Below are 25,457 nucleotides of genomic sequence, written 5' to 3'. Positions count from 1 at the left end.
CTGGGGCTAGAATGAAGATCTAAAGGATGCTGCTGCTTTGAAACCAATAATCAGTCAGTGCGGATTTTTCTTTTTTTCCCCTTTCTCGTTTCCTCTGGCCAGATGCCATAATTCCACCTTGGGATTTCCACCATTTTTTTTAACATATCAATCTAGTGTTTCTTTTTTGTAGCTTACCTGTAATAGTTCTGTGGAAATCTTTGTTCTGCCAGTTGGCTGATGCATATGGGAGCTGATCTGTCTGTAGCTGGAAGTATGATCATTCTCACCTAATTCAACCCTTTCTTGAGTTCTAGTACTGGTTATCTCTGTATTGATGATACATCTTGCAAATATTTGTAAGACCCTTCCCCACCCTCAGTTCACAAGGTTTCACTGGTGTAATGGGCAAAGATAATAAGATTGTCACTGGGCAGCTTTTCATCAGGAAATCAGCTATATTTGTTATCAAGGTGTCTTGTTGCTAACTCCAGAGCTTAGAAACAAACTTTTGTCTAGGCCTCAAACTCATGCTAAGGGCCTGCTCATGTTAAGTTGCAGTCTCCACCCATATAACTACCTATTCTAACCATCCTTAACTGAATAAAGTGAATGAAAGAGCTTGTGGTATTAGGTTATGTTTCTACGAGTACTATGGGAATTGCTGCGCCAGTATGCCAGCAGATGACAACTCAGTAGTAAGAATGAGAAGAAAAAGGGTGGTACTTAGGCTTGGCCACCCCCCGCCCCCCTAGTCTTTATCTTGCTCAACTAACCCATCAGTTCAGTTTAATGATTTGATATAGCAACTCAAATGTGGCTGGGTCTGTCAGGCAGACCATGTTGAACTAGAAGTAATCTACACATCAATGCACAGGGCGGATTGACTGCATCTGGGTCTGTCTGACAGGCTGTAGAGAGCTAGTAGTAATCAACTGGACTAAGGCTTTTGTAAAATCAGTGACACATAAGCATGAGACCCCAACCATTATGTACAAAAAATGTAATATGGCATATGGTAATTATTGTGAAATTCACAATCATGTAAATCCACCACTTTTCCAGGGTAGTACCAATTATCTGCTATCTTGAAAGGCCACAGGGAGCTAGGATGCTGGATATTCAACCCTTCAGATTATCACAAACTTCCAGTTAAACATGGGAAAGTCAAAGAATGCTGATTTCTCCTGTTCAGCCGCAAGAAGCAGTGGTTACAGGAGATTCCAAAGTCAGCTTCAGCCCAGATCAGCATCAACCATTCCTCCTTCCAGCATTGGTGCTCCGGTCCGGAAAAGGGTTGAGCTGCCTGCGTCGCATGACAGCGTTAATGCTTGGGGAAGAGAGCCCTCAGCAAATGGAAGCACCCGGGACAGCAGCAATTTCCAACCCAACAGCAGCAAGTTTTGGCAGATACCAATTTTTGGCACTATGCCTCAGGTATTACTTCATGATTCATTGCTTGAATCTCTGAAGACCTTGCAGCCTTTGATAAGACTGGAAAAAGTTTCACTCGATTCAGTGTCAGGAGCTCTGACTTTATTGCATTTAACTGTATCTTAAGTACATAAGTATTGCCACACTGGGAACCAGAATGCTGGGTCCATCAAGCCCAACATTCTGTTTCCAACAGTGGACAATCCAGGTCACAAATACCTGGCAAGATCCCGAAAAAGTTCAATACATTTTATGCTGCTTATCCCAGAAATAAGCAGTGGATTTTCCCCAAGCAAATTTAATAATGGTCTATGGACTTTTCCTTTAGGAAGCCGTTGAGACCTTTTTTAAACCCGCTAAGCTAACCGCCTTTACCACATTCTCTGGCAACGAATTCCAGAGTTGAATTACACGAGTGAAGAAAACATTTCTTTGATTTGTATTAAATTTACTACTTTGTAGCTTCATCGCATTCTCCCTAGTCCTAGTATTTTTGGAAAGAGTAAACAAATGATTCACGTCTACCCATTCCACTCCACTCATTATTTTATAGACCTCTAGCATATCTCCCCTCAGCCGTCTTTTCTCCAAGATGAAGAGCCCTAGCTGCTTCAGTGTTTCTTCATAGGGAAGTCGTCCCATCCCCTTTATCATGTTCGTCACCCTTCTCTGTACCTTTTTTAATTCCACTATATCTTTTTTTTGAGATGTGGCAACCAGAATTGTGCAGAATATTCGAGGTGCGGTCGCACCATGGACTGATACAAAGGCATTATAACATCCTCACTTTAGTTTTCCATTCCTTTCCTAATAATACCTAACATTCTATTTGCTTTCTTCATTATGATGGTGTCTTAATGATTTTGCAGAATCAGCTTCAAAAAGTTACTGTTGAGAATTCTGAATCACAGAAAGTGCAAGCTGCCCGAAGGACAAGACTTTTCAAACAGAATTTAGAAAACTCCACAAGGATTTTAAACATGAGATTTTTGAATTTCCCAAAGCATCCAGTTTTGTTTTGTTTTTTCCAAGCCAGCTCTTGAAGAGCTATTTTGAAGAAATTCTTTTGTTGCCTAAGGAAGCTTTTTCACCAACTACTAAGGCATATTATATTTCAAACAGTTTTGTCTTTGCAGGAGCTGCTTAAATTCTAAGTGTAGAGGAGATATCTCAGAACAGTTTAGATTTGACTGCTTTTCTGGAAAAAGCTGAGGTAGAAACTGTGACTAGTGAAACTCTTCTGGTAACTTTTGCGTTTCCACAAGATCAGGATCATAGTTTCAAATTTTACTTCCATCATAGAAACTTTTTATGGGTCAAAGGTTTGGATATTTCCTGATTTAACAAAGAGTACGCAAGAACGTAGAAAGAATTTCTTCAGATGAGGCAACAGGTGGTTTCACTTGGAGCCAAATTTATGTTAAGATTTCCATGTAAATGTTGTGTGACTTATGGGACACATAAATTTTGTCTTTTATGACTGATCAGTTGAAGATTTTCTTGGATGCAGAGCCTCCTGTGCTTACTAGTGAAACAGTTTAAATATAAATTCAGTGTCAATGTATTGTTTATATACCGCTGTATTCCCTGAAAAGGGTTCACCACGGTTTACAAGTCAATTTGATAAATCATAAAACCTACAAAATTCAACAGATTGCAGGAATAAAAGCATCATTCATCAAATAAAAAAAGTTTGGAATTTCTTCATAAATACACTATAAGAAAAATTCAAGCACACTACAGCAGGTAAAGAATCCCGTAAAAGAATAACAAAGAAAATAAAGAACTAGAGTATTAAAAAAAAAAAACAGGTAGGCAGCTTTAAATAACACTCATTTGTGTATAGCAAGCCAATGTAATGACTGCAAACAAGGAATAATCCAATCAAACTTCTTTAACCTAAAAGTTAAATGGGCAGAAGTATTCTGAATAAGTTGGAGTTTGGACAACTCCTTGTTTAGGCTTAAAGAAGTTATCTAATCAGCATGGATGGTCTGGGGAAGGCACAGGGGGTTGATCCTTGATACAGCCAGCAGGCAAAACATGATTCATGTCGGACCTTAAGAGCCCCCCGAACTGACACTCCTAAGATAAGTTTTTGTTTTTCAGTATACTTTGAAGACATCATTTGTGATTTAGAAGACAAAGGTAAAGCTAACACAAAGGAATATGAAAAAAGCTTAAAAACGTGGACCAGTGATCAGTTGTGAGAGTTATAATGGAGAAAAAGTCAAAACATTTCCATCTAATCCCTTTACTTAGGTCCTTAAAAATAGAAGAGTTTACACACAAGCTCGTTTACTGTTGTTTTCATGTAGGTTATGTAGTTTGGGCTTATGGTAGGTTAATTGACAGGCCTTTAACATCAGTTTCTTTTTCAGATTACATGCTGATTTGTGTTGCATTATCTTGAAATGCAAATTAGAAAATAAAACATGGGAAAGGAGAGGTATATGGTGTGAACTGAACAGGGGATTTTATATATCCTTGACAGCGTGGACAGGAACAGCTGAGCTGGGTAGACTGGAAAAGCCAGTTCTCTAATTTTCCTGCTGTCATTTTTCTATAAATTAGATTTGTTGGAGCTACATGCTTGTCATATAGTCAAAGGTGTCCAGGAAACATGGACTAAAGCAGTGAACAGTTTAATACTGCATTTGTGTATTCATATTTGCAATCTTGGAGCCTGAAAGATTAGAACACTTTTCTATATAGTGCAAGTATCTGTGAGTTTATCAGTAACTAGGTTAAACCTGCAGAGCTGCTGCTTCACTGCATCCTCAGCTCATTCCTCTAGTGCAGGGGTGGGCAACGTTTATACTTAGAGGGCCACATGAATGTCTGTACTATCCTAGCAGCCACAGCATTACATAATGTTGGAACCAAAAATGCACACAGTTTCATAGACCTCCTATGATAAATAAGTAAGAATGTAACTAAAATGATGGAAACAAACTACTAGAGAGTGGCTGTTCTGTATTTTCCAAATATTTTCAGTATTTTAAATACCAAAACCCTGGGTACTGACTTTTTCTGTGTCTATGTCCCATGATCTCGGGGACCATATAAAATTCAGTGGTGGGCCGCAGGCAGCCCACCCCTGCTCTAGTGAGTGCTCTGCTACTACAATTGCTTCCATGGCTGCAGTTTTCACAGTGGTAGCCTTGTTTTGAAAACTGAAGCAGAGTTGTTGAGGTAGAGTAAGGCTGAAGGCTGTGATTTTCCACATAGGAACACAGAAGTTGGAGTGTACTACAGCTCTGACCTAGCAAGAAAGATTCGGGACAGGTAAACTGAAGGAAGCCACAGGATGAAGGTAAACTGAAGGAAGCCATAGGATGACTGGAGTGAAGTTTTGTTAAACAGAACCTCACTAATGTTTGAAAACTAGCAGTAAGTTATCAAGCAGATCAGCACTTATGGAACTTAGGGGATAAAGATAGTGATGATAATAATGATATAATTATGTAAAGGAGACTTGTTCAGTGAGAGAACCAACACTATGGTTTAGGGAACTTATTAAACCACCACCACATTGGCTAATTCATAATGGTTCCAACAAACATCATAACATTACTTCCAGTGCTAACAAAGTAACACCAAATGTGTATAATAAGTGGTGACTACTAAGTTCTTTGTGTATGTTTATATATATACACAGTGCAATCCACTTAAGTGCAAGGGTCTGGGACCAAAGAAATGCATGCAGTTAACTGGAGCGTGCACTTAACCGTTGTGACCCAAGGAAGCTTGACATCTGATAAACATATGTACAGTACTGTTATTATATGTACAGTATACAGTCTCCATTAACTGATGTTAGGCTTACTTGAAGTAATCAGTCATAGTCCTCTGTACACTCTTGTGTCTGTGAGTTCCATAGACTACGTCTGCCAGACGGTAAAAACTGTCATAGCACTGACATCCAGTGGCCTCCTGATAGGCCCGCACGGTGTTGAGACTCTCCAGCGCTCTTGCAAAAGTGACAGGAGGTTGTTGAATTTCGTCAACATGTGCCTCGCTGCTTATTTCATCATCTGTTTCATCATCAGCCGTTGCCTGTGTGTAGCTGCATATCTGGATAGCAGTGCTGTCGTCAGCTGTTTGTAGATCATAATCAACAGCTACATAGTGATGAAACTCCTCTTCAGTAACACCGGCTGGGATGTCAATAGCCTGTTCATCTGACCCGTTTGCAACAGCTGCATCTATTTCGTCCCTCTCCACATCCTTAACAAAGCTTGCCCACTTGTAGCAGTTCACAATGGTTACCTGTGTAACATGATTCCAGGCTTCTTTCTGCATATGTAGGGAATCCAACAGTGATAGATTACGAGCCAGTTCAGCAGCACGTTTATCCTTGCCAGTCTGGTCATCCATAACTCTCATCAGACGATGTAGCACAAGAGCCCGATAATGTTGTTTGAAATTGGCTATTATGTCCTGATCCATAGGTTGGATCAGAGAGGTAGTGTTTGGTGGCAGGAAGACCACCTTGACGTTAGACAGCCTGACATCATCACTGTGTGCAGCACAATTATCACAAAGCAACAAAATCTGACGCTTTTGTGCCCGCATTCTAGTGACTAACTTCTTTAGCCATTGCTTCCAATTTTCCCCCGTCATCCATGAATTTGCGTTAGCCTTGTATGACACAGGAAGTCGCTTAACATTCTTGAAGCAACGGGGCTGTTTGCTCTTTCCAATGACGAGTGGTTCCAACTTCTCACTCCCATCCATATTGCAGCAAAGGAGGATCGTCAGTCGGTCCTTCAACGTTTTACTTCCTGTAGTTTCAGCTTGTTTGAATGCAAGTGTTCCATCGGGAATCGCTCGTCAGTAGAGACCATTTTCGTCAGCATTAAAAATGTCACGAGGTGCAAACTCGTTCAAGATGGTAGGAAGAACTGAAACAACCCAATTTTCAGCACCAAAGTCATCAGCGTCTTGTTTTTCCACCATGCTGTTTCTTGAATTTTATGTTGTTCCTCTCCTTCCATCTTTCCAACCATTCAACAGTGACTTTGAATTCAGTTAGTCCAAGACTTTCATCTAGCTGATTAGCTTTCTCCATAAGCAGTGGACCACTGACAGGAAACTGTCTACTCCTGACTTGAGAAAACCACCCAAGAAGAGCTTCTTATACCTCCTCAGCTTTTACTGCCCATTTTCATTTCCTGTGTGTATTTGTATTGTTTTGTCAGTCTTCAGAAGCTGATCTTTCTGCTTCAAGATACGTGAAATTTGACTGGGATTGACACCATATTATTTAGCAATAGATGCTTGACTTTGTTTTCTAATTTTTTAAGAACTTCTGTTCATTCAGCCAGTGTTAAAGTCTTACAGTTGCGCAACAATGACGACTCCAGTGTACACTCTAACAACATTCTTTTGCTTATTCTGCCTGTGGCAGTTAACCAACGAGATTTCAAATTTACCGCCCCTTTGTCACGAGCCACTCGGCTTCCGTATTCTGTGCTTGCGCTTATGCGGAGTCTTTCCTGCAGAGGAGCAGTCTTAAACCAAGCATATAAGTGAATCTTGCACTTATCAGTGGTGCGCTAAACCGAAGTTTGGCCCCATAGAAATTGATGGCGCCAAAAATGGGACCGAAGTATGGCATGCAGTTAAACAGAGCATTCGCTTATCCGACGTGCACTTAAATTGAGTGCACTTTACTTAAAAAAGAAAAAAAAAGCTTCAAGCCTGTCTTTTACTATATCTTATGCACTACTTCCTATCTTAAACTGTTGGTCCTGGTATTAGATTGTTTGTTTACCTGTGGCTTGTGCACTGCTCCTATTATCTTATTATACAGCAATAATAATTCTGTTTGTTGTTTTTTGATGCTATTTGTACAATGCGTACTATCATTAAAAATTTTGTAAATAAACTTGGGGGAGGGGGACAGCGTCCAGTAGATTTAATCACCCTAAAACCACTACATGAGAGACTGTTCTGGGAATCTGGAGAATTGACTTTTGTTTAGAATGTATTGTATATGGGTAGGTTGGGATTATTGGGGGGGATGGGGGAGGGGTTAAAGGCTAAGTTAGAAAAGGTTTACTGCCGTTGTGTTGAAATATTGTTAGTATACCATTGCATCTTGTATTGTTGGACATTCTGAGTGGAATAATTAAGGAACTTAAAATGACACATAAAAAGTCTTCTTTTTAAAATTTAAATGTTGCTGGTTTTTTGCTTTTTTTTTTTTTAGAAAACTGACTGTCTTATTTCCTTTGATTTCTACTCTCTTGTTCTAATTCTTCCATCCGTGGTGGTGGTGGTGGTGCCTCCTTTTAGATCAGACCAAAGATTGAAGCCAGTAATCAGCGTGTTTATTTCTCTTCAATCTGTTTTCAGGTTTATTATGGTGCCAAGTGGCAATTTGGGTGTGTTTGACCCTACAGAGATTCACAATCGAGGGCAGCTGAAGGCCCACATGAAAGAGGCCATGATCAAGCTGGGCTTTCACCTGCTCTGCTTCTTTATCTACCTTTACAGGTGAGTGCCAAACACTAAGCTACATCCTGAAACTCTTTCTTGAATGTATTTGAAATTGGGGAATTTGTCTAACACCTTGATGAAGAGGGCCTGGGTAGAGCTGGAAGCAGACAACTTTAAAAAGAGACTTGCATACACTCCATGTTTTCATATGTATCAGGCTGCAGGTGTAATTCGGTTTTAATGGCATAAGTATGTGCACAACCGTCTTTTTGTTCACTGTCTCTTACCAGCTATCATCTGATACACACATATACTGACAGTCTCGCTGCTGCCCTCTCAGCCTGTTCATCTTCAGTTCCACGTACAGATTTTTTAAAATCCCCTTTGAGGCACCACAGCGCCTCCATGTCATCCTTTCACTTGCTCCTTCAACCATTGACTTTGCTCTCTCAAACATACAGACCACTTCAATAGAGCCCTTGCATTGTACCTGGCAGCATCGGTTCTGCTTTCTTCAAAAATGGCACCTTATCAATTGTCGCTCACTTACACGGTCACACAAGCACTTCTGCCTTCACCAATGGCCACTCCCTATGTCTTTGTAACTGCTCTTCACCTTTTGATATCCTCTCTGTTCTTAGAGTATGCAAAGCCTACCACTGTGTAGGCCACTGCTTCTCAACCCAGTCTTCAGGGCATATCCTACAAGTCAGGTTTTCAGAATATGCACAATGAAGATGAGCATGAGAGAGATTTACATGTATTGCCTCAGTATGCAAATCTCTCTCATGGATCTTCATCGCAGATATCCTGAAAACCTGACTTGCTATGTGTGTCCAGAATACTAGGTTGAGAAACACTGGTGTAGACTACTGCTTGGGACCTTTCTATGGCTCTCTACTGGATTAGTCGGGCCTAATCTCCTCTCCTTGGTCCCCCAAATGTGGTGTACCACAGGGTTCCCCTCTTTCCCCCGTCCTATTCAATATAATGATGGCATCATTAGGCAACATAATTGAATCCAGTGGATTTCACTCTTTCATGTACACTGATGAGGGTTACCATTTATATCTCTTTTGTAAAGGACATCAAAGAAATTAAAACAAAAATCAAATCAGGGCTAGATTTGATGGAAACCTGGGCCAGCAATTTCAAACTAAAACTTAATAGAGAATAAACTACATTCCTAATACTAACAAATCCTTATTATCAGTGGTGTGCTGGAGCCGGCTCGCACTGGCTCTGCAGAGCCGGTTAACTTCAGAGCAATTTTGCGAGCTGGTTGTTACCATATTTACTTGACTGTAAGCCAAGATTTGAGTGCTTTAAAAAAAGCCCTAAAATTGGGATCTCAGCTTATAGTCAAGTTTGTACAACATCTCTGGTCTTTCTCTTCTCCCCTATCTCCACCCCTGCCCCTTGCAGTGTCTGCGATTCTCCTTACCGGCTTGCAGGTGCTTCTGAACTTGAAGCTACCACTGTCACACAAATATGGTAAATGCAAGCTCTGCCAGCGCGGGACCTTGCACAACTGTGCATAATCAAGGCCTGCAGGATCAAAAACGCAGGCTCTTCACTGTCAGCCCCGCTTGCAGATACCTTCTGTGTCAGCGGTAGAATCTTTGGATATGGAACAACGCAATTTGTTTTGTTTTGCTGAGCTGCTAATCACAGTGGCAAGCTGTTTAAAGATTATTTTGTGAGCCTTTTCTGTTATATATGCCCAGATCGTTTTGTAATTTAAATATGCCCGTATCTTTTGTATATTTTATCATGCGATTTGTTTACTCTATTGAACAGTGTTTTTACAAGCACATTGGATACATTTTTTTAAGTATAATAATGGTTACTCTTTGCTGAGCTTGATAAGCGGCTATATTAATTTTATTAATATATAACAAAATTCTGCTGCACGACTAATATTTTGCCAGTGTCGTTATGCTCATATTAGCCCTCTCTTCAAGTCACTTCACTGGCTTCCTATCCGTTTCCGCATACAGTTCAAACTCCTCTTATTGACCTATAAGTGCATTCACTCTGCAGCTCCTCAGTACCTCTCCACTCTCATCTCTCCCTACATTCCTCCCCGGGAACTCCGTTCACTGGATAAATCTCTCTTATCTGTACCCTTCTCCTCCACTGCTCACTCCAGACTCTGTTCCTTTTATCTTGCTGCACCATATGCCTGGAATAGATTTCCTGAGCCGGTACGTCAAGCTCCATCTCTGTCCGTCTTCAAATCTAAGCTAAAAGCCCACCTTTTCGATGCTGCTTTTAACTCCTAACCTTTATTCACTTTGTTCAGAACCCATATTTTATCATCCTCACTTTGTTTCAATCTTTTTTATTGATGGCAGGAAAGACAAACACAACATTAGTCAATGACAGCTTCCCAATACCAGAATCGTAACAATTATAACAACGACCAAAGGATAACATCAACCATCAATCACAAAGTTTTTCCCCCCTTTAGTGTCCCTTCCCCTCTCCCTCCACAAACGAGTATCCCGCCCCTCCACCCCACCTTCCCCTCCTCAACACACTATTCCTCTTTTCCTATCAGGGACAGTTTCAAGAGCAGCATTGCGACCAGGTATCTCTAAAATGGAGACAGACATTCACATTCAAAGTCTACCTGTAACTTCTGCACACTGGTCTCATCCTCACTTTAATATTCCCTCATCTCTTGTTTGTTCTGTCTGTCCTAATTAGATTGTAAGCTCTGTCGAGCAGGGACTGTCTCTTCATGTTCAGGTGTACAGCGCTGCGTACGTCTAGTAGCGCTTTAGAAATAAGTAGTAGTAGTAGTATGCATCAAAGTTAATTAGTTGGTAGCGCAGTGGTGCTTTGGGTTTTTTTTTTCATACACAGCACCATTATCATCTGGTGCCTATTTGGTGTGTCTTGCTATCCAATTACGTGTTCAGTATTATTAGACATGTTTGTGGGGGGATTAGGAGTGAGGATTGCAATATGAGCATAGAAGGCAGGATATTCAGTCTTGCAGATTCTTAGGAGCATTCTTGTTGACGTTCTATGGCATTTTATAGCCAGTTTTTTAAAGCAGTATTTTAAGGTCATTAAAGTATTCTAATGCTTTTTTTTCATGGCAGTGTATTTTTGCACCTGATTTCACTTTCTTTTTTTTCTTACAATATTTTACATTTTTTAATGACCCTTTTGGATTTTATTTGATGTTATTTGGATTATTTATTTGGTAAGACATGCAGATTGTAAATTGGTGGCTACACACATCCTTTGTACCAATATAATATAAGTTACATACATATATACAGGTTTTTGGTTTTGCTAAGCCCCGCCAGCCAAATAAATAGACTTCCGCCACTTCTCGCTGCTTGTTTCCAGCTCTGTGCAGCAGGCTGGGATTTCTTGTGCATGCTCTGAGAATGTGCAAGAAGTCCCGGCATGCTGCTCAGAGCCAGAAACAAGCAGTGGCAGTCCATTTATTAGGTTGCGGGGCTCAGCATCCCTGGCAGCAAAGGAAAACCTAGTGCACCTGTACAAGGGTGGGGAGGGGGGGGAGGAATGCATTGCCCCCCAGTCCACCCCCGAGTTCCTCTCCCCCCCCCCCCCAAATTGCAATGCTACACCCAGAGAAAGAGAGGTAAAAATTTATCAGCACACCACTAATGGAGAGATTATGTGACCACTTGATGAGAGAGGACGTGCGCGAGCTCTCCTTCTGGGCCTCCTCAACCCGCCCGATCACGGTAATTTCCTGAAAATAGTTTGACTGTCCATATTACAACTCTTGTGTATGGATGAGTTTGTGATATGGAATACAACGGCAATGCCTGGGAAATCTAGTAAAAAAGATCAAGAGAAAGCTTGAGGAGTCATGGATTCCAAGATGGCGGCGAGCCCATCCCCGCCTCCACCGCTGTTCACAACCCTGCAATTGCAGCAGATTACCGAGGCGGTAAAAACAGTGCTGGAACCACAACTGCAGCAGCTCTCGGGACAGATTTCCAGCCTAGAGGAATTGCTGGAAGACACTATCCGGTGGACCGAAGAGCTAGAGCAGAGGGTGTCGGCAACGGAGAACATGGGAGTGGAAACTTCGGGGAAACTAGACAAGCTTCAGAAAGTGCTGCAGGAGCACGCGAAACACTTTGATGATTTAGAGAATAGATCCAGAAGGTCTAACCTGCGGATTGTAGGCATTCCAGAAACTTACCAGATCAAACATTGCCTACGCTGTTGGAACGTTGGATGAAGTCAGAATTTGCGCTCTCAGACAGTGTAGGCCCATGTGCCTTGAGCGGGCACACAGAATAGGCCAAAGACAGAGCCAAGCAAACCAACCATGGGTAGTCGTAAAAATCCACAACTTCATCCACAAAACGGCAATATTAAGGGGATCCAGGATAAAGTGGAACAATATTATGAGGGATCACCTATAAAGATATTTCAGGATTACTCGATTGCACTCCAAGAGCGGCGACGGCTATTCGGACCTGTTTGTAAAATGTTAGCAGATGCTCAGAAAAGATTCATTCTAATTTATCCTGTCCAATTAAAGATTATACACAATGGTGCTTGGCACAATTTTGGGACTCCAGGAGAAGCGCAGTCCTTCATCACTGAAAACGGCCTTATTGCAAGCAGTGCCACCTAAACGATTAAATTTCTGGACTTACAGGCCAGCAGAAACTTCTTGTTGTGAAGAAGTTACCTAGAAGGCAGAATAAATGACTAAGTAGTACTCCCACAAAGGCAAAACATAAGAGTAAAAACTAGCCAAGAGATAGAAGTATAGCGCTGCTACTGTTTTGAAGCGTTTGCAATAGCTATGGAAAAATAATGTGTATTTGTGTATTTATTTAGCAGAAAGAGTAATGCGTTAGCAAAGACATAGAGGAGTGTAAGTCTGTTGCTGACTTGAAGCGTTGGGAATAGATATAGAGCAATGATACGCATAGGTGGATGTATAAATGAACAATTTTTTTCTCTCTCTCACAGGCTAAGTAGCAGCAATATTGCTTACCAAAGTTGCTAGAGTAACTAAAGAGGTTTTTGTGTAACGACTGAGATCAGAGTTGATTCAGTAGCGCAGTGGTTGGGTGGGGTGGGGGAGGGGCCCATTTATCACTAAGATCTCTAACCTCTTGCTCAAGGAGTGGGAGATTGCTATGGGGTGGTATGGGGAAGGGAAGTAGTTGATGGTTGGGGTGGGAGACAAGGAGGGAGGGGGGAGGGTAGGGATATCAATTTGAGAAACTTGGCAATATTACAAAAATGGAGAAGCGTAACAAAGAGACGTTACCTGATCATATTATGTATGCAACCCCATATAACCTTCTTTTGTAGAACTAGGCAAATAGACCATGGAAGGGATCCTGGGTGGGGCTGGGTGCCCGGGATTTGGGTTCAGTTTATATTGTTAGTAGATGTGCCCCCCCCAAACTATGAGCAGATATGAAGGCTAAATCAACATGGTTCATAATATGGAATGTTGGAGGTGTAACAACCCCGGTGAAGCGGGCAAAAATATTAACAGCTCTACAGAGGCACAGAGTGGACATTGCCTGCTTACAAGAGACTCATCTCTCGGAGGAGGAGCATCAGAAATTGCGCCGTGCGTGGGTGGGAGAGGTGTTTTCAGCCTTCACAGAAGGGTGAAAAAGGGGGGTGGCGATATTGATTAGAAAAGGGATAGCATCATGGGCAGAATTGGTAGCGAAAGACCCACTGGGGAGGTATGTCCTGATTCATCTTTGGTTACAAAATAGAGACTACTTGGTCTTGGCTCTTTATGGCCCTAACACATACATGCCAGCATTTTACCAAACAATAATACAACTTTGCGCCCCCTATCATTCACTAAGTTGATGATTTTAGGAGACTTTAGTCTTGGACCGATCTCTGGATTGTTCGGTGCCTAGGACTGCGCCAGAGGGCGGAATCCGGGGTCGAGTCCTCCCCTCCTTTATGCGCACGCTGAACTTGATTGATGTTTGGAGGTCCCTGTACCCAGGAGAGAGGGATTTTACGCACTTACCTAGAGCGCACGGCACCCTCTCCCGCATAGAATTACATACTAGTGGATCGGACAGCGTTCCCCTGGGTACTGGCTACAGGTATAGGCCCTGAGGAAATTTCAGACCATGCCTTAGTGTGGGCGGACATAGAAGCCCCGCAGTATTATCAGGCTAAGACAGGGTGGTGGTTCCCAGCGTACCTTTATCATAATTAAGAATTTGCTCAATACCTTAATCTAAAATGGAGCGAGTTTGCGTGCTTTAATGAGCAGCACAGGGAGCACCCGACCCTCTTTTGGATGACAGCCAAGGCTGTTCTGTGAGGGGACATAATAGCTTATGTACAGGCCCGTAACAGGAAACAGGCTAAAGCAATATTACACTTAGAATTGAAACTAAAAAAAGCAAAGAAAACATATATAAAGACACCAAATGTTAACACGCAGGAACAGCTGTAGGCGGTGCAGATAGCTTTGAATTCTCTCTTACATGAACATGCCACTCGGTCCCTCTTTTATCAAAAATACAAACTCCAGAGGTTCGGTGACAGAGCAGGATCACTATTGACGCGCCTAGTTAAGTCTGGGGGGGCCTTTGCTGATGATCTATTGGTGATAACGAGAGATCACTCCCTGTATTATTGCGAGTAGTTGATTATTATGGTCATTTATCAGGCTTTACGTTAAATCTCCAAAAATCCTGGGCCCTGTCGGAACTGCAGGGAGACAGTTTTCGTTGGATAGGAGGCCTTGCTATAACATGGGCAGGAGAGGCTATAAAATATTTAGGGGTGAATATTCCAAATTATATGTCGCTTATACACCGTGAATGTTTCTAAAATGCTTACGGAAACTTGTGTGAGATTACAGATGTGGCAAGCATACCCGCTGTCCCTTTTGGGGCGGATAGCTTTGTACAATATGATGATTGCCCCCCGATGGTTGGTTGTATACCTTTCAAATTTTACCATTGTATCTTTCAAGTAAAGATGAAAAGAAACTAAATCATATGTTGCAAAGATTTCTCTGGCGGGGGAAGAGAGCGAGACTACCGCTGTCCACCCTGCAGATTCCGGTGGAATATGGAGGTTTAGGACTTTTGAATTTATGACATCTGACAATCGCAAGTGGTATGAGGCATATCAACGATTGGTTTCAGGCCACACATGACTTTACTCCTACCACGATAGAGACAAATCTGTTCAGAGATGTACATTTCAGTTACTTACTGCATGCGGCAGGAGGGAAAGTACCCCCAGTACTAAAGGCCACCCACATCCTCCTGACTGCTAGAGCAGTGTGGCGCTGGATATGTCTGCATCACCATTTTTCAGCTAAAGTAACACCATTTCTACCTATTTGTGGCAACCCAGACTTTCCTCCAGGACAACTACATGGGGCATTTCACAGATGGCGTCAAAGAGGCTTGGTTTACTTGGTATAGGCCTTAACAGAGGAAGGACGGATCAAAACGTTTGTGGAGCTACAAAAACAATCCTACTTAATGCCAACGGATGATTTCATTATCATCAATTAAAGCATTATATTGCCAGCCTACCATGGGAATCTTTAACTGAGGATGTGTAAGAGGAACTGGCTACTGCGTTCTCATTGAGCGCGCAACAGAAAGTACCATTGTCATTTCATCACAGACATATTAAAGACTTGACAACAGAGCTGGACTTTGATAGGCTGGCTAAGGCATGAACTGAGGACTTAGGCACTGTAATATCCTCAAACACGTATAAAGTGCATGTCATAGGATTGAAGAAGAGCACTATGGTGACAGCCTATTGGGAACTACAATATAAGTTTGCTTTGCGGGCATATGTTTCTCCACGACGGGCTTTCCATATGGGCCTATCGCCTGATGGAGCGTGCATGAAGTGTGGAGCAGAGGGTGCAACTTTGGGACACGTGTTTTGGAATTGACCAAATGTAACAACTTTTTGAAAACTCATAGTGAAACAGATTTCAAAAATATGGTCGGTAGGGTGGCACTATGACCAACTGTTGTTATTTGGACACCCCAGACTTGGACCGCCCATACCACAAGGATACAGAGACTTTGTTGAGAGGGCCATAATTATTGCTAAGAAAACAATACTTTCAGGATGGTTGACAACAAATACCTCATCAGTTCAGTATTGGCGAGGACAAATGCTGCTTTTGATGCGACTTGAGAGACTAGAGGTGAATAACTCTTCCCCTGCCAGAGCTCTAAGATTTCAACATAGATGAGCCCCCTTTTAGGAGACCCTTACTCCTACAGCTATGGGACATATATTGAACTTCTGATTTTTGCCTAGTTCTAAGACATGGAAAGGTAACGCTGGACTGCCTTATTTTGTGCTTGGATTGTGGGAGAAGAGGGGGGGTAGGGGGGAGGAGGGTTGGTCATGTTATGTTGTGCATTTTGCTATAAAAGATTGTTGGTTGATAACAGTTTATCTTAATACTACTACTACTACTACTTATCATTTCTATAGCTCTACTGCACGTACGCAGCGCTGTACACTTGAACATGAAGAGACAGTCCCTGCTCGACAGAGCTTACAATCTGATTAGGACAGACAAACAGGACAAACAAGAGATAAGGGAATATTAAAGTGAGGATGATAACATAAGGATTCTGAATAAGTGAACAAGGGTTAGGAGTTAAAAGCAGCATCAAAAAGGTGGGCTTTTAGCTTAGATTTGAAGACGGTCAGAGATGGAGCTTGACGTACCGGCTCAGGAAGTCTATTCCAGGCATATGGTGCAGCAAGATAAAAGGAATGGAGTCTGGAGTTAGCAATGGAGGAGAAGGGTGCAGATAAGAGAGATTTACCCAGTGAACGGAGTTCCCGGGGAGGAATGTAGGGAGAGATGAGAGTGTTGAGGTACTGAGGAGCTGCAGAGTGAATGCACTTATAGGTCAATAAGAGCAGTCTGAACTGTATGCGGAAACAGATAGGCAGCCAGTGAAGTGACTTGAGGAGAGGGCTAATATGAGCATAACGACCCTGGTGGAATATTAGTCGTGCAGCAGAATTTTGAACAGATTGAAGAGGAGAGAGATGGCTAAGTGGGAGACCTGTGAGAAGCAAGTTGCAATAGTCTAAGCGAGATGTGATAAGAGCGTGGATGAGGGTTCTTGTAGTGTGCTCAGAAAGGAAAGGGCGAATTTTGCTGATATTATAGAGAAAGAAACGACAGGTTTTAGCAGTCTGTTGATTATGTGCAGAGAAGGAGAGGGAGGAGTCGAAGATGACCCCAAGGTTACGAGCTGATGAGACAGGAAGGATGAGAGTGTTACCCACAGAAATAGAGAATGGGGGAAGAGGAGAGGTTGGTTTAGGGGGAAAGATAAGAAGTTCAGTCTTGGTCATGTTTAGTTTCAGATGGCGCTTAGACATCCAGGCAGCAATGTCATAATGATTGAAACATCAGCACACCACTGCTTATCATCCAGTACAAACCAAAAACTTAATTATTGATAACATAACTTATCCATTAAGAGTCCACTATGAAAATCCTAGGAGTGACAATTGACCAACAATTATCGCTTGAACCACAGGTATCCATAGTAGTATCCAATGTCTTTAAATTGCTATGGAAATTAAAAAGACTGAGCCCATATTTTCCAAGTTCATTTTCAGATCTCTGACCCAGTCACTAGTTCTAAGTTTGACTACTGCAATTCCATCTATGCAGGACTAAAAACCACACTAATCAGAAAACTATAAACTGTCCAGAACACGGTGGCTCAAGCTCCCCGCTACTCTAAAGTGACTCCACTATTACTAAAATTACATTGGCTTCCAATAAATGCATACATCACTTTCAAATTATTTGTATTCACCTATCAAATAACGTATGGCATATCTCCATCTTATATGCAGAGCTTTATTGAGTTGCCAATGCGCAACACATTGAAATGTTCCAGAGACTTTTTTGTTCTCCACTTCCCAAGTTGCAATAAAATTCAATACAAAACAATTCATAATACTGGATTCTCCTATCAATGTACTAAGCGATGGAACTCCCTAAGTGATTGTCATACAACTGACTATTTCACATTTCGCAAATTGCTAGAAACTTACTTATTAAGATCATCTGTCATTGATGAAAGAAACTAACTCTCTGTTCAGTCTTTAAAATGTGCTATTTCTGTTGATTTTTGCAATCTGTTGTTGTTATTGTATTCACGTGTTTCTATCTTTATGAGTAATGTAACTTGGATTTGTTATCAAATGTACTATTTTTAATGTGAGCTATATTGAACCCGAACTTGTTTGGGATAATTGTGGGATACAAATGTCATAAATAAATAAATAGCTAGCAGAAGTGTTTGTGTATGCATACCTGTCAGTACTGAGCGGTATGTGTTATATAATGGCAGCAATTGGAATGGGGAAGTGGTCAACCACTACAATCATACTAATATGTGGGCTTTATCCAGCACCATGAAGAAGCACAATCGGGTCCTATTACTGTTGGGGAGCTGTGGGACAAAATTCACCAGTGGATGGCAGGAGGATTAATAAAACTAGTACATAAGAACTAAGCATTTCAATACTGGGACTGACAAAAGGCCCATCAAGACCAGTATCCTGTTTCTAACAGTGACGAATCCAGGTAACAAAGACCTAGCAAAAGCCCACAAGAGTAAAACAGACATTATGCGCTTATCCCAGGAATAAATAATGGATTGTTCCAAGTCCATGTTTAATAGAGGATGACCGAAACTGAATCAGCAGCTGAAATTTGCCATTCAGTTTCAGCTGAAACCGAAAATGGCATACCTCCCCCCCCCCCCCCCCCCCCGACTACAACCCCTCCACCCTCAAACCCACCCAAAAACGTCCCTTTAAATGCCCCAGTGGTCTAGTTTCCTTTTGTGGACCATTAGAGGATTGTTCCTGCTCATGCCAGTTCCAGCCACAAAATGGCTACTAGGACCTCCCAAAGTAGTCTCACAAGGCCTCCATTGGAAGTCCTGGCAGCCATTTTGGCTGAGGAACCAGCCGGGGCAAGAGCAACTAGGGATCATTCATGCCCAGAAGAGGCCACTAGACCATCAAGGCATTTAAAAGTATGCCCAGGGAGGGCCTTCGGTTGATGGTAGGGCAGAGAGTTTGTGGACAAGGGCAGGGGGGGTGGCCAGCCTGGGAGGACTCACTCTGGCAGGTAGAGGTGGGGGGGCAGGCAGTGGTCACAGGGAAGATTAGGTGGGCAAAACCAAAGCATGAATGAACCCTGATTTCGGGCTAGTTTTTGTGCTGAAACCAAAATTGTTGGCCTCTACACCTTAATAATGGTTTATGAGCTTTTTTTTTTTTAGGAACTTGTCTAATCCTTTTTTAAACCTTGCTAAGCTAACTGCTTTTACCACATTCTCTGACAACAAATTCCAGAGTTTAATTATACATTGAGTGAAGAAAATTTTTCAAGTTTACTACTTAGTAGCTTCGTTGTATGCCCCCTAGGTCTTGAAATTTTTTGGAAAGAGTAAACAAGCAATTTCACGTCTACCCATTCCACTCCACTCGGTATTTTATAGACCTCTATCATATCTCCCATCAGCCTTCTCTTCTCCAAGCTGAAGAGCCCTAACCTCTTTAGTCTTTCCTCATAAGGAGTTCATCCCATCCCCTTTATCATTTTTGTCACCTTTCTCTGTACCTTTTCTAATTTTTGCTGTATCTTTTTTGAGATGTGGTGACCAGAATTGCACACAGTATTTGAGGTGCAGTCGCGCTGTGGAGCAATACAAAAGTTATTATGATGTTCTCAGTCTTGCTCTCTATCCTTTCCTAATCATTCCTAATATTCTGTTTGTTTTCTTAGCTGTTGTACCTTCGCAGAGGGTTTCAACATCTCATCAACAATGACACCTAAATCTTTTTTTTTCGGGTGCTGACTCCTAATGTGGAACCTTGTATCGTGTAGCTATAGTTTGGGCTGCTCTTCCCTAGATGCGTCACTTTGCACTGCTCACATTAATTGTCATCTGCCATTTGGATGCCTAGACTTCCAGTCTTATAAGGTGTTCTTGCAATTTTTCACAATCCTCTTGTGATTTAACAACTTTGAATAACGTTGTGGCATCAGCAAATTTGATCTTGTTCATTATTCCAGTTTCCAGATTATTTATAAATATACTGAGAGCACAGACCTCTGGGGAACCTCACTATTTACCCGTCTCCATTAAGAATATTGATTACTTAATGGTACTCTCTGGTTTGGTTTGGTTTGATTTTGTTGTGTTTTTGTTTTTTGTTAAATCTTGTAGCCAGTTCTTAATCCACAATAGGACACTGCCTCCTGTCCTGGATTGACTATTGTTGGAAACAGGATACTGGGCTTAATGGACCTTTGATCTGTCCCAGTATGGCAATGCTTATGTTCTTCTCCTGTTACTATTTCCCTCAGGAGTTGTTCATCAAGTACTTAGCCAAATGCCTCCTGAAAATCCGGATACCCAATGTCAGCCGACTCACCTTTATCTATGTCTTTATTCACCCCTTCAAAGAGATATAGCAGATTGGTAAGGCAAGATTTCCCTTAGATAAATCCATTATGGCTGCAGATTGCGGATGGAAGGGGTGCCTGCTGCTTTATAGCTGAACTGCACATGACATGAAATTAAATGCATATTTTTCAAGCATTTGTCCATGGTCTACCTAATTGGTACTCTGGAGAGTTGTCATATATCCTTTTTCTCTTTCCACAGTATGATCCTGGCGTTAATAAATGACTGAGAACTTGCAAGGATGTGAGTCAGCGGTACAGAAGATGCTCGGCAAGAGAGACCTTAAATCATAGCTAGAACAGTGGCATTATGCAGTATATATTTTTTTCCTTTTTGAATAAAAATGATTTTTGGCTGTATTTTTAACATATAAAATATTTAAAAAGATATGAAAGTGTCTCTTGCCTTCCTTCAGTCTTTTTTTATCATAGGATATAGTCAAAAAAAGAACTTATTCCTTCTATAAAAAGTTTCTTTAGGAGCCCTTTTACTAAGCTGCGTAACAGTCTACGCGCGTCAAAATGGATTTACCGCCTGGCTACCATGTGGGTCTTGAGGTAATTTCATTTTTGACGCACGTCCGAAAAAAATAATTTTTATTTTCGGATGCACGTCAAGTGGCATTTGACGCACGTAGGTCATTACCGCCCGGTTACTGCTTGAGTCTTTACCGCTAGGTCAGTGACTGGGTGGTAAGGTTGCAAACCCAAAATGGCCACACGTCCATTTTTGGCAAAATTTTTAGAAGGCTTTTCATACAGGCACGCTGAAAAATGGATCGATGCGCCCAAAACCTGCACCTACACTACCGCAAGCCATTTTTAGCGCACCTTAGTAAAAGGACCCCGTAATGAGCAGGAGCTGTTTAATGACCGGATTTAGGGATTGATTTATTATCCATCTCCAGGGTTCCAGAGTAAGCCCTGGTCATGATGGGATGATATTAAAAGAAACCCAGCTAGGTGCAGATGAAGGCTTTTTATCATACTGTAGTTCAATAGAGGCTGGTTGCAAATGTGGTGCCGACTAGAAGAGGAGGAAACAGCTGGGACAAAAAATGTTAAATTATCTGTTTTCAACTTTTTAGAAATAATACTGTGCACTGCCCTGATAAGGTGTGCACTCTGGGCTTCCAATACTGTGGAAGCAGTGTTCCACAGCCCTTGGTGGGAGAAAGTTATAAATATCCTGGAATGTGATCTGGTGACTGGATCTAGGGTCTATGAATGCAGTTTGTCAGCCCCCAGCTGAGGGCTATCATAGCAGAAACTGGACTGGACTGAATTAATTGGGAAGGATATACAGAAGGAATGAAGGCTCATGGCTTAAGATCCTAGCAGCACAAAGGAAACCAAGAAAACTGTAGGTCGAAAACATATATACTCTAAAAGTAAGCATTTTACTACTACTAGTATTTATTTTACATGCAAGCAATGTCTCCAAGATTTTTTTTTAGTTTTAGCTGTGACTCAAAATATACTGGGCTTTTGCTATAAAGTTTGTTCAGGAGTTGGAGGTCAGGTTATCTATGCAGGATAAATGTCGCAGGAATCAGAAGAGCCAACTGGTCTAGATTGATTTCTACATTGCCTCTAGTAAAATAGCCCAAGAGTACTCTAGAGAGATGGAAAATCCAATTTCATTCCTTCAAGAGCAGGCAAGGAGTGGCCAACTAGATAGAGTAGTGTTTACACCACTACAACACGATCCTGGAAGAAATTACCAATGCGGCAGCTATATTAGGCTAATGACCTGAGCAATAACCTATCCTTCACTAGCAAAGACCAAAAATAAATTAATCCTGAACCATAAAGGAAAATCCCCTTCTTTCACCCTTGCAGTTCGTAGCTTCAGTGTCCAGAATAGGGGTAATGAAATGGCTCCTCTTCAGGGCTCGAGCAGGATTCCCCGCGAGCCCTCTGACAGTATCTGGTATGGTCCCATGTTCCCTTGCTCTGGAAAGCAGCCAGATACTCAGTCTATGGGAAGCTGTAAATCATCTTCTGAATCCTTCCTTGGGCTGAACTCAGCACAGAGAGATACAGTCCACAGGTTTTCTGGCAATTCAGTCTCTCTCCTCTGAGGGATGCACACACCCTCAGATCTTACACTCTTCTGCTTTCCTAGCCCAACTCCTCTCTCTTAGCCCTGTGTTGGCACTGTCCTCCAGTCCCTGGATGACAGTCGGGGACCAATCAGGAACTGTATACCTCTGTCCAGCAGGTTACTTATGGTCATCACAGTGAGGGGCCTTGGGCTTACAGAAAGACCACCTTATCAGTAGTAGTCTCACCACAAGCACTACTTCATTCATGTCTTGCAGGGCGTAACGCTTCTCCACATTCTCACACAAAATACTGAAGACCCTGTGTGCCTGTAAAGCTCTCTCCTTTGCAGCTTCCCAGGAGATAAAGCAGAGAGCAAATTCAAGTAAACATCATGGCTCTAATGAAGACAGCAAGCATAGCCAGGAAGAAATGCAGAATCCATGCTGTTTCAGAAAAGATGGTTAATGGCCTAACAAAGGTAAGATATAGGGAAATACCCCCACAGTGTATGTAAATCTATAGTATAAAAACACAAAACCACAAAAGGTTAGTGGAATCGTAAAAATATAAACAAAACTACTACTAATGTGGTCTTGTATAAGGCTCAGGAACATATTCTCTGAGGACAAGCGGGACAATCGATTACCTAGAATGGGTGACATCACTAATGGAGCCTTGGGATGGATGCTGCCCAGCGTTCGGAACTTTCCTGAAGCCTTGAACAGGCCAGACTACACATGCGCATGTGCCTTCCTGCCCACCCGACTCACACACGGCCTTCAGTTCTTTTCTTTCTGCAGAGGTGTTCAGACACATTTTCCCTTTTCTGCTTTAGTTACATTTCCCTTTAATTCATTAGTGTATTGCAGCTCTTTTAAGTTTTCTTTTCTTTTCATAGCTCGCAGTATGCTTAGGCTTGAGCTCCTAGTTGCGACTTAAGAAAAAAAGAACAAAAATGTGTTTTTATTTTGTTCATGATTGATTCATTTGATTTCATTTTGACTGTTTTTCTGATGTCACAGAAATTTTCCAGCATTTCAAAACATGTTCGAGGTTCAGTAGGACCATGTCTGTGACTGACACACAAAACTGGTGCCTACCTTGCCTTGGTCCTGACCATTTACCCTCTCAGTGTAAGCTCTGTTCTCAAATGCAAAAAACCACAGAAGAGTATAGAGACCCAGCACAAAGATTTTTCAGTGCGCTGGTTCCATCTGCATCAGAGGCATTGTTCCAGGAGCTGCATCTTGGGCTAGAGATGCACTGACATCAAAGAGGTCTCTACTGGCCTCAACATCGGGCATCAGTAGTTCCCACTCATTGGGCCTGACACGGAGGACTCGTGAGGATTCCACTTCGTCCTCTGGCACCAAGGGATACTGATGTCCAGTATCGAGCGAAGGCGAAGAAGCAAGGACATAACTACTTTTCAAAGCGTGGTGCCAGGAGATCTGGGAGATTGGCAACACCAGAACCCAAGAAGCAGTGCTATGATGACTGCTATCCCTCTGTGGAAGCAGTACCGATGTGCCACTCTCCGTGAAGCCAGGATCTCGCCTCCGATTCAACTCTGCCTTTGTTGCAGGTTGCCACTGTACTGACACTGGTTCTGGCCCTGCCTTTACTGATGCCTCCATTGAAGAACAACTTTGGGTAATGTTACAGAAAGAGCTGGGGCACATCTTGGTCTGGTGTGATGCCAAGACATCGATACCACTCCAACCCATCCTGGAGACCCATGCCCTTTCTGTCAGGCGTTCGTTGATGCTGGGCATCAGAGCCAGCTCCAATTGATGCTGTGTTTTCTCTAGCCCACCAGAGGAAGCAACCTCAAAGTCCAGGGGAAGACCCGACCTGGTGCTATGGCCCAGAGCCTGGACACAGATTCAGTGGCCCAAGGCAAACAGAGACTCAGCCATCCCATGAAGGATACTTTGCTGAATCAGACCACTCCTGGGGATTTGATATAGAGCCAGAGGACCTCACTTAGAAGGAATCCCTTTGCCTATCTTCAGAGATCCTGTCCACCACAGAAAATGAGGAAGATTCCCCCAGAGGAACTTCAATTATTATATTTTATTTTAGGGAAATAGCAGAAGCCATTCCATTTAAGTTGGAGGTTGAGGATGAGCCCTGGGCCGACATGTTGGATTACTTTGTTTATGACTGCCCTCCTAAGGAAGCTGTGCCAGTGCACACCATCCTTAAGACTGTGCAGATTAAGAATTGGGAGGCCTCACTCGCTGTACAAGTGGTTCCAAAGAAGGCAGGCTCTATGTATAGAGCCCAGCAGGCTCTTGGACAGTGGGGTTCTGTGGTTCACTGCCACCCGGGGCGGATTGCTGCTGCACGCACCCCCCCCCCCCAGCTGCAAGTCAACAGAGCACCCCCCCCCCCCGGGCGTGACACGGCACCCCCCCCGACCCAGTCCCCACCTGTCTACCAGCTCTGTTCACCCAGCGCCTTGCGCGACTGCGCTGCTGTAAAAGAAGAAAATCAGCTCGTCGGCCCTTCCCTCACTGTGTCCTGCCCTCTGATGTAACGTCCTATTTCCTCGAGGGTGGGACAGAGTGAGGGAAGGGCTGACGAGGCGATTTTCTTCTCTTACAGCAGCGCAGATGCGAGGTGCCGCACCACACAGCTGCCGGTTGGATGGAGCTGGTAGGGACTCGCCAGCAGAGCACCCCCCTCCACCCACCCGTTGGCACCCGGGGCGGACCGCCCTGCCCTTGCTACGCCACTGCTCCTGAATTCAAGAAGCCGCAGCTGCCGCACCATTTCTTGGCGGTCAAGTCCACTCTCAAGAGCCAGAAGCTCCATACCTTGGCCCAGGCAAGGATGCTCGCATTTTGGAATCTTTTGGGAGGATGCTCATTTCCTGCATCCAGTCTAACCAGCTCTACAAGAGCATTTACTTGAAGAACTTGGTGCTCAGTTTGCTGAATTTGTGGGCACTTTCCCACTGAAACAAGCTTCAGAACTTCCCCAATTGGCAAGTTGCGAGAAGGATTGTTGGAAGCACATAGCTCAG

General features: G+C 42.7%; 1 protein-coding gene across 1 annotated transcript in view; it reads left to right on the top strand.

Moving 5' to 3' along the window:
* The window catches only part of CNIH4 (cornichon family AMPA receptor auxiliary protein 4), a 39,967-nt gene extending 19,212 nt beyond the window's left edge, over positions 1-20,755 (top strand). Inside the window, exons 4-5 of the mRNA XM_030194640.1 lie at positions 7,777-7,917; positions 20,580-20,755. Of these exons, the coding sequence (XP_030050500.1) occupies positions 7,777-7,917; positions 20,580-20,607 (169 nt within the window). The 3' untranslated portion in view covers positions 20,608-20,755. The remainder of the gene's footprint in view (positions 1-7,776; positions 7,918-20,579) is intronic.
* Positions 20,756-25,457: the final 4,702 nt, after the last annotated feature.

This window comes from Microcaecilia unicolor, chromosome 3 (assembly GCF_901765095.1).
Source record: "Microcaecilia unicolor chromosome 3, aMicUni1.1, whole genome shotgun sequence".
Taxonomy (NCBI): domain Eukaryota; kingdom Metazoa; phylum Chordata; class Amphibia; order Gymnophiona; family Siphonopidae; genus Microcaecilia; species Microcaecilia unicolor.
Note: the sequence above shows the minus strand (reverse complement) of the source record. Positions and strands in the feature narration are given on the sequence as shown.